This window comes from Scylla paramamosain, unplaced genomic scaffold, assembly GCF_035594125.1.
Source record: "Scylla paramamosain isolate STU-SP2022 unplaced genomic scaffold, ASM3559412v1 Contig58, whole genome shotgun sequence".
Taxonomy (NCBI): domain Eukaryota; kingdom Metazoa; phylum Arthropoda; class Malacostraca; order Decapoda; family Portunidae; genus Scylla; species Scylla paramamosain.
In genome coordinates, this window is record NW_026973723.1 from 450,536 (window position 1) to 461,286 (window position 10,751).

At 37.9% G+C, this 10,751-nt stretch overlaps 1 protein-coding gene across 1 annotated transcript; it reads right to left on the reverse strand.

Moving 5' to 3' along the window:
• Positions 1-9,374: 9,374 nt before the first annotated feature.
• Positions 9,375-9,983, reverse strand: LOC135098379 (general transcription factor II-I repeat domain-containing protein 2A-like). The gene has a single exon (XM_064000717.1). It carries the CDS (start codon positions 9,981-9,983, stop codon positions 9,375-9,377), a length of 609 nt encoding a protein of 202 aa, XP_063856787.1.
• Positions 9,984-10,751: the final 768 nt, after the last annotated feature.

Below are 10,751 nucleotides of genomic sequence, written 5' to 3' on the forward strand. Positions count from 1 at the left end.
AATATTCGACTGAGTTAGCTGTCCACCATCTCTGCCAGAACATGTATAATGCTATGGATGCTGAATTGTACCAACTCACGGTTTTTTGTGATCTATCAAAGGCTTTCGAGACAATATCTCACAACATCTTGTTACAAAAATTGCTTGTGCATAGAATACGAGGTAACGCTCATAAATGGTTTCATAGTTATTTATCACACAGGAAACAGTTCACCTCCTACAACAATATATGCTCCTCTTACAGCGACATATCATCTGGTGTTCCTCAGGGATCTGTTCTCGGCCCACTACTTTTTCTTATATACATAAATGACATTTATTCCTCAAGTGATAAACTTAAATTCATTTCATATGCCGATGACACTACAGTTTTCCTACAGGGTAATAATATCGAGAATTAAACAAAATATCTATGTGGATAAAGAGTAACAAATTAACATTAAATTTAAATAAAACAAAATTCATGGTGACAAGCCCTCTTATGTCTCACCCATTGTGTCCACCAACAAAAATAGATAATGCTTTAATAAATTAAGTGACTGAATGTAAGTTTCTAGGGATAACTATCGATAGTAAGTTGAAATGGAAAGATCACATTGACATCATTAACTCTAAAATATCTGTATTAACCGGTGTTATATTTAGACTTTAGGAATTTATAAGTGGAAAATGTTTAAGACAAATTTATCTTTCATTAATATAACCTCACTTACAGTACTGCAGTGCAATCTGGGGAGGAGCATATAAAATGTACACTGATAGTCTTATGGTCTCCCAGAAAAAGCTGCTTCGAATAATGTTTCTCAAAAGTCAATACGCGCATACGAAAGAATTATTAAGTAATCACAAGTTATTAACTGTCCCTGACATTATTAAAGTACAAAGCAGTCTATTTATTCATAAGTCATTACACTCCCTCACCACAGACCAAGGTTTCACACTATTTCCTCACAATGTTACACGCAGACCTTTCCATTTTCGCTTACCACTGTATAGAACTTCCCACGCAAACCAAAGCCTTCCCTTCAGAGGCTCTCACCAATGGAACACTTTGCCGGAGTCACTCACTGCGGATACCAATTTCATTTCATTTTAAAGAAAACTTATGAAAACAGTATTCAGTAACTATTAACATTTTAAATATTTACATGTGACACTGATATCTTGACATCCTTGTTAAAAATTGTCATATATGTGTAGCATACATGTCATTTAATTTGTATTCGCTGAGCTCTGTATATTAGTATGTTTGCGTGTATTTATATCTAACATGTAACTATAACTATATGTTAGATATGTATCACTTATTACTTACATATGCTGCATTATCTTCATCAATTATTATTATCACTATTATTATTATTATTATTATTAATATTATTATTATTATTATTATTATTATTATTATTATTATTATTATTATTATCACTATTTATATTATTATTATTATTATCATTATTATTTTAATAATAATAATAATAATAATAATGATAATAATAATAATAATGATAATAATAATAATAATAATAATAATTATTATTATTATTATTATTATTATTATTATTATTATTATTATTATTATTATTATTATTATTATTATTATTATTATTATTAATAATAATAACACACACACACTTTAAATTTTATCGATTATTTTAACTTTACTAAGGTATCGTGCAACAGTCGTCTCTTTGGCAGTAAACTGGTCCGTCATAAACACAATCCCCTTTCTCAAATTTTTTTCCCATTCTTGTCAGTTCATTGCCCTTCTCGTTTGCTGTTTTGTGTTCTAAAATTCACATTCTGGGCGCGTTTGTACATACATTTCAAAAATCTTATTAAGTTCATCTGTTATGGTGCTCATTGTTTTCCTTGTATAGGAAAAAGAACAAAAATCGTTATTGACGTTAGATATAAGTTAAAAATGACCTTACCAACTGCAGCTGCTTGTAAATTCATATTTAGTTTGAAATTACCTTTTGTGAATATAGTAATAACATTTTAACTTGCAGTAGACACAGTGGTGAAGGGAACTTCTACACAAAGTCCAGCGCTGCCTTGTAAGCTCCAGATCTTACAGCAGTCACTCAAATATACCACGTCGTACATTTGTTTGCGAATACTGAGTGCTGCACATGCGCGGGACCAAACTTGTATACCAGCACACCTTCCATATCGTCACACCAGACGTATGTACCGCCACACCTTCCTCACCGTCACACCAGATTCTCCCTTCACTTGTAAATAACATACCACACGATTGTCAGTGGCTCCTGTCTCAAATTAGTGACTTTGCCAGGCGAGAAGGGACTGGTTCCTTGTACTCAGCTTAGAGGTAACAGACAGGTGCAGAATTGGACGACCTTTGAAATTACTTATATTTACAGAAGTCACAAGGTTTACTGTACCATTTGAAATCTAGAACACAGAAGAAAAAAATGTCGGATAGATCAGGGAGTCAAGAATCTTACGAAATAGAGAGACGGTCCAGGGAGACTGAACTCCACTTGTACCGCGGCAATCACTGTGCTCTGATTAGGCGTCTGCTGCAGTCATACATAAAAGTTTCCTTAATAAAATGACGCGAATCATTTTGACTCAGTGGACGAAGAAATATGGAAAATATTGTTTGAGCGAGTAAGGTGCGTTGGTTATCCTTTCGAATTGCTCTTAACTTTGTGAAATAAATGTTAAGGAGAGTAGTGATACTCTTCTGTATGATAACACCTTGAGTATTCTGTGAGGGATTGGATTGCTGGCTGCTTTATCCTCTGGCTTAACCCTTTACATGAATTTTCCAGTGTTTTAAGACGTCGAGACAGAACAATTAAGCTGAGAAATAAAAGGGAATAATACCTGTCAATATACATTTGTTTTGTATGAAGCTGTACAGATGAGTATATGTATATATGTGTGTGTGTGGAGAGAAAGTGGTGAGTATTTCATCTATGATTTGCATTCACCACCTCATTTGTTTGGGTGCCCTTACTGGAAAAAAAGTGACCATCCATTCATCACTAACCCCCCCTCTCTCTCTCTCTCTCTCTCTCTCTCTCTCTCTCTCTCTCTCTCTCTCTCTCTCTCTCTCTCTCTCTCTCTCTCTCTCTCTCTCTCTCTCTCTGTGTGTGTGTGTGTGTGTGTGTCTGTGTGTGTGTGTTTGAGAGAGAGAGAGAGAGAGAGAGAGAGAGAGAGAGAGAGAGAGAGAGAGAGAGAGAGAGAGAGAGAGAGAGAGAGAGAGAGAGAGAGACATAAACGCAACCCAACACTGTACAGTGACAGAGAGCAGACGCATTATTGTCTTTGTGGGCGTGAACTTTTGTAACAAATGGGTGAAGTAGAACAGTTTTCTCTCTCCCTTCCACCAGTGACGGCCAGTAAAGCGTGTTGAGGGTAACTCATCGTACTGTCCCGATACTCCCCTGCCATCAGCGTCCCTACGAGCACACCATCTCACCAGAGTGGGATTCCATCACCGAAAGCCTTGATTTATTGAGACTAACAGCTGTGATCTGCATAGTTTTCCAATGAATCTGTGAACGCCGGTAGGTGGAGAGCGCGCACGCATTCATGTAGTATATCTCTGGCGGCTTTGAGATGAAATAGTACCTCTTCACGTGGATTTTTAAGGTTCTCTCTCGGATATAAATCTTACCGCAGACAGACGTGTATGAATGGCAGTGTGCCCTCCCTTCCTGCATATCTCACCCTTCCTTCTCCTTTCCCGCCCGGTTCACTTCAAAAGGAATTGATTCACCTTCACGATTACAGTACCTAGTTAACAGCACCAGTCATGATCTTCACTTACATCGGTGTCATCATCACGCCAGTACATTACTCATGCCAGGCTGTTCCGCGGAAATAAAGGAGCCGGAGTAAGGAAGCTGTTCTGCTAACTGATGCCAGCTATCCTTAGCAACGGTCAGTGCCGCTCACTGGGCGTCGTTCCAGACATAATTATCATTTATATCGCTGAGGCGTTGCGGCGGTAAACCAGCGGAGTTTATGGCCCAGTAGATTAGTACGCCACGAGAGGAACATGCATTATGAGGCTGTGGGTTGTATTTTACGTTTTGACCCGTGGAAAAGAGTAGTGCCAACTTTTGCTAGTGACTTCAGGGCATGCTCCTATCTTCGTCCCTGGCCAGAGCAACGCTGCTACGTGGCTCTTGACTCTTGCCTCTTGTTGCAGGTCAGAGAGAGAGAGAGAGAGAGAGAGAGAGAGAGAGAGAGAGAGAGAGAGAGAGAGAGAGAGAGAGAGAGACCAACAACAACAACAAATTGAAGTCAAAAGTTAATAAAAAAAATAAAGAAAAAAAAAATAAAGAAAAGCAATGTTAGTGAATAGACAGTAATGACCTTAAACGTTTATATATTATATACCTCGGACTTGATGGCGTGTGTGCTACGGAGGTAAAGGAAGAAAACATGGAGGCGGATAGAAGAAACAAGGCAATTCAAGTAAGTGAATGGACTTGGGGGACAGACATTATTGGTGCAGCTATTACATGCACTCTGCCTCGGCCTGATGGAGGTCTTAGAAGTGTACGAGAGGACAATTTAGGGAAGAAGAGAAAAGAGGTAATTTTTACCAATTACTGGATAGAGATCACAGGTTTTGATGGTAAACGTGTCACTTGTACGTGTCCTGCACCTCATCGTGGCCATGCAGGTGGAAAAAAAAAGAAAAAATAAATAAAATAAAGAAGCAAAATAGATAAAAAAAAAAAAAGATCTATTAATGGTCTTAGATGATCCATCTCAGTAGTACAAATGTTACACACCTATTATTTTCTTGGTGTTCGTCACAGAAAATAAGGAAATAATGAGGATGAATAAAAAAAAGGTTATTTTTGTCATTAGATGGACAGTATTGATGGACTTAAAATTATAGCCATTATGAGTGTCTCATCTCACCTGGTGTGGGTCGCAAAGGTGAGGAAAGAGGGAGAAAGGTTAGAATGAATAAAAAAGTCAATTTGTTGTATAAATGGAGAGGGACGATAGAGTTTAAGAGTCGCTAATAATATAGAACCTTAAGTAATATTACTACTCGCTTTACTAACTAGTATTTAGGATGAGACTAGCTGCTCTTATCCATTAATGATCATCCCCCCATTTGTTCCCGCACTTAGCAAGCCCGCGCCGCGAAGACTGGGCATTGCCAAAGGGCGGGACAGTAACGTAACGATGGAAGCATTTTCCTTATCCAACCCATCCCACACTGTAGAATGAGAAGTGTTCAGGTAAAAGAGTAAAAGCACTCCCACCATCAGTGTCAGTCTATGAAATGAAAAGTGTTTAATATGTACGAGTAGTTGAAAAGTATTGCCACCTTCCTCTCCCACAAGCTGTTAAGTGAAAAACGCTCATGTAACAGACGAAAGGCACTCCCACTCTACTCTGACCCGCAATATGAAAAATGCCTCAACTATTGGAAAGAGCTCAACCTTCTAAACCTGAATTATGAAAAATGGTCAGGAAGTTTCGAAAGAGCCTCCCCACACACCCAAGCCTGTAAAACCAAGTCATTTTTAGTTGGACTCCTTCATTGGTCTTTCACCGATTTTTAGACCTTCGGGAGTTGAGTGGTGGCTTATACGCGCAAAGATAAGAAAAAAATGAAAATTAAAAGAAAATTATGAACTGAGACGTGGTGATGGTAAAGAAGTCGAGTTTGAACAAGAAAAACAAAATACAAGGTGTTGTAGGACAGCTTATTTGTTTCTTCAAGAAATATTATACGAGTTACAGTGTGCACAAGTTCATTGGTAGTAAACTATTTTCATCTAATTATTTACTGATATTTGTGACCGCTGATGCTACTGCTGCTGCTGATAGTGATGCTGTTGTGGGACAGAAATCCGAGTTCATCTCTCCAAATTAGGAAACAGCTGAGATGCACGTTTGCGGTTTTGTCCATGAGACATTGTGGCCTCCAGTACGTATTGTTATCGGTGTGTGTGTGTGTGTGTGTGTGTGTGTGTGTGTGTGTGTGTGTGTGTGTGTGTGTGTGTGTGTGTGTGTGTGTGTGTGCACGAGCGAGCATGTGTTAGCTTCGTGGTGCATCTCAGCCTCGGGTCACCTCCAGACAGCACAAAAAAAAAAAAAAAAAAAAAAATCCAGCACACAAGGCAGGCAAGGCAAGTCTGTCGGCTTTGTGCACCTCATCATCACTTGACTCGTACTCCAATTCCCAGTTTCTACAAGTCCAGATTTAAATTTCGGTTTGAGTTCCACGCTATTACATATTGTTGTTTATATATTTGCTTATTCACGTAGGTGTTTATTTTCATAAATGTCAATTCTTCATTCATATATCAGTTTTTACTTTGTTTTATTTTTAATTGTAAAAATTATTTATTCTTATAACATATTTATTTACTCTTTTATTTATTTATTCATATTTACAGATATTTACGTGTACAGTTGTTTATCCGTTATCTCAACGTTTACTTTATAATATTTTCAGAAGTTTCAATTCTCTATTAATTTCTCAACTTTTATCTGGAACTCTGGTTAGGTCCAACGTGAACAACTCACTAACACCTTGACTCACCGAGTCTCGTAGAGGATTCAGCTTTCACCTCAATCGCTATTTATGAATCCTGGATACTGTAGGATGCTAAAGTACTGCTACTGCTGCAGGTGAGAGGGCATCGTCGCTCACTCCACCCACCATGCCACGAAAAAAAACGGTCGAGAAGGAGAGAGAGAGAAAAAAAATAGATTTATATATTAGAGAGGTAGGCTGCCTTAGAAGGGACGAGATAAGAAGGGATTTATCTTTCCTTTAAATTAAGTGTATTCTGTGAGACATAATAAAGGCGCAGCACCGTAAACTACGTGAGGGTGTAGACGAACCTCCTCCGTCACACGCTGCACCGCTTACTCGTGTGTTTTGTAACGTAACCCTTTAACCCTCTCCCTCCCTCACCTTCTATCTCGATGCCCCTCCCACCTTTCGTCTCTCCTTCCAAGCCTTTTTTTCTTTAGAACGCCTTAGCTTCCCATAGAACATCTCCCTAATGACTTGTCTGTTCTCTAACATCCATTTTTCTCCTCTTCCTTCTTTTCTTTAAATTTCATAACGAAAGTGTACATATGTAGAGCATAACTATCATAGCGTGAGCTACCTAGCACTGATTGCTGGAAGCTAGCGGTCGTTGCTGTGGATCACTGAGGCCTGTAGCAGTTAGTGAGCATTTTCCATACTTAGTGGCATTATGGGCCTCAGTGCTCCCAGGGATAACTGCATAAAGTGCAGCGCTTCATCACTGCATTACCACGATGGACTGAGCTGAGGCTTGTTTGATTGCTGCCTTATCAAAATATAAGTGCTTCAGAGAAGGCTATTACATCACCACCCCTGCATAATTCCCTTACATCGTCTACTCTGTCTTACCTTGTTTCATTGTACTATATTTCATTGTATATGAAAATTTGTTTTCTTCAGGTGGTCGGAAAAGAATAGATTAAAAAAAAAGAATATATACATTCCCCTTTATTTATTTATTTATTTATTTCTATATGTTTTATTTTATTTTGTGTTTGTGCTTTTCCTTTGTGACAGTTTTGTACAGCGTGTGCTGCTTTCCTAATTGTTTCCAAGCCAATTCCAGCCTTACTTTACCAGCTATCACTTTACCAGTATATTAGCCAGTAGGATGAACAGCGGGAGTGACAGCCTCATTTTACCAGCTCTCACTTTACCAGTATATTAGCCAGTAGCATGAACAGCGGGAGTGACAGCCTCATTTTACCAGCTATCACTTTACCAGTATATTAGCCAGTAGCATGAACAGCGGGAGTGACAGCCTCATTTTACCAGCTATCACTTTACCAGTATATTAGCCAGTAGCATGAACAGCGGGAGTGACAGCCTTACTTTACCAGCTATCACTTTACCAGTATATTAGCCAGTAGGATGAACAGCGGGAGTGACAGCCTCAGACCTTCACCAGCCTTGTGCGCGGACCTTCTAACACACACACACACACACACACACACACACACACACACACACACACACACACACACACACACACACACACACACACACACACACACACACACACACACACACACACACACACACACACACGATTTAGGAGTAACAATATCGAGCGGCTTAAGACCTAATTAATAATGTTCAGAAGTCGTAAAGAAAGCGAACAAAATAATAATTGGCTTTATTGGAAAATATACAATCCTCACTTGATCAGCCGCCTTATGGACTACCGAGTTGAAGTATGTTATCCCTTATACCTGATGGGCTTAAATGAATTAAAACCAATCCAACGCAAAGTTACTAAAATAATATTAAGTCTAATGAACAAATCACACGAAGAGCGACTTAGAAAATTTGATTTACATCCTTTAACTCAACGAAGATTAAGAGGCGACTTAAAGCAAACGTTTAAAATTATAATGAAAGATATTGACAATATGGACTGTGGTAAGTACTTCACGATGGACCATTCAAATTATACGTAAGGAAATGGCACCAAAATTGTTGGTAAATCCTTCAACTCTCAAGAATCTAGAAGTTTCTTTTTAGATCAAGTCGTCAACTAATGGAATGGGCTTCCTCGAGACGTGATAGACTGTAATACCTTAGATACTTTTGAAAGACATCTAGATAAATAATGTACCTCAAATCCTCGGTTGTGTGCGTTTGCTAGCGAATAACTTTCCTCCAGGTGATTGGGGCATCTCATTTCATCTATTTTCATGCCTTCCTGCAAAAAATTCCTTCGAAGTTTTTACTTCTTCGACCCTGAAAAGTGGACCCTACACGACCTATATCATTGACACAATATATTGACTCATTTTTATTGCGCAATAAAATATCAAACTCTTTTTGATGTCTTCAGTATATTGTGTCATTCTTCAATACCGCCCCTTCACTGTCAATAATATTGCACAATAATATTGATCGTGTAGGGTCAGCTTAAGGCAGGGGTGTCAAACTCATTTATCCCAAGGGGCCAGATTTCACCTTCACATTCAATGTGCGGGCCAGATAATCACGTATGACCATAATAATATTAATAATAATAATAATAATAATAATAATAATAATAATAATAATAATAATAATAATAATAATAATAATAACAATAATAATAATAATAATAATAATAATAATAGGTAATTATATAATAATAATAATAATAATAATAATAATAATAATAATAATAATAATAATAATAATAATAGGTAATATAATAATAATAATAATAATAATAATAATAATAATAATAATAATAATAATAATAATAATAATAATAATAATAATATATTCTACCTTCACTCGCGTTTGCACACACGTAACCAAAAGATAAACCAGTAAAGAAAAGGAAGCATCATTTACCTTAATTCCTGGTCGTGCTGCTCCCAGAAACTTGGCACCTCTTGGTCTGTACAAGTTCGTCTATGTTTGGCGCCAGAGACTGAGCAATGGCTACTTTCAGTGTTGAGTTGAGGTGTTCATTAGTGAGCCGAGACCTGAGTCCAGACTTGTTCAAGTTCATCAGTGAGAAGAGTTGCTCACAGACATAGGTACTGCCGAACATTGACATAATCTTTGATGCCAAACATTTGATTCGAGGATATCTTGGCCCAACATATTGATAGAATGTACCAATATCAACACTTGAGAACTTTTCCTTCAACGCAGAATCGCACTGAAGATCAATTAGTTCTAACTGAATATCCTCTGGTGTCTCATCAGGATTTGCAGCGAAAGGATTTCGAAAGATCGAGAAATCACTCTCAAGGTTCTTTAAGTCTGCAAATCTTTCTCCAAATTCGTTCAGTAACTTGGAAATCATGTTGCAGTACTTTTCTCTGCTGATAATTCCACGAAACTCAGGTGTGCTTTGCAATGATTTCAGTGTAGGAAAGTGTGCAGCATTATTCGCTGCTAGTTGACGTTCAAAAAGTTTGAGCTTCACCTCAAAAGCACGAATGGACTCATGCATGTCTGTCACCAATTTATTGCGACCTTGCAGTCTTGTATTGAGCAAATTCAAGTGTTCTGTCATATCTACCATGAAGGCTAAATCTTGAAGCCAATCATAGTCTTTCAGTTCCTGGACATTTCTTCCTTTGTTATGCATGAAACTTTGTATTCCACTTCTTAATTCATAAAAGCGCTTCAGCACAATTCCCCGGCTTAACCAACGAACATCAGTGTGATAAGGCAGACCGTGAGAGTGAGTTTCCTCCAATAGGCAGTTGAACTGTCTGTGGTTCAGACCTCGCGCTCGTATAAAGTTTACTGCCTTGACAACAACATCCATAACGTGATCCATCTTTAATATTTTACTACAAAGCACTTCCCTGTGAATTATGCAATGAACACTGTGAATTTGATGGTCTGAATTCAGGGTGAGTAGTTTTTCCTTTAACTTTGCTGTCACGCCAGCCTTTCTACCAACCATTTGAGATGCTCCATCTGTTGTCAGACTCACAGTTTTCTTCCAGTCAACACCTATCCTATCAAGTGCACCAGTCAAACTCACAAATATATCATCCCCTGTTGTTGTTCCTTTCATTGGTACTAATTCCACAAATTCTTCAGTTACCTGCATATTTTCATCAACACCACGTATGAACACTGCTAGTTGAGCTATGTCAGTAATGTCTGTACTTTCATCGATTGCTACAGAAAATGCTACAAATTTAGCAACTTTTTCTTTGAGCTGACTATTAAGATTTTCTGACAGTTCATTTACTCTTTCTGCAAC

Bases quoted from the DNA above. Each gene is read 5' to 3' on its own strand.
- LOC135098379 (XM_064000717.1), bottom strand. From the start codon at position 9,983: ATGCATGAGTCCATTCGTGCTTTTGAGGTGAAGCTCAAACTTTTTGAA.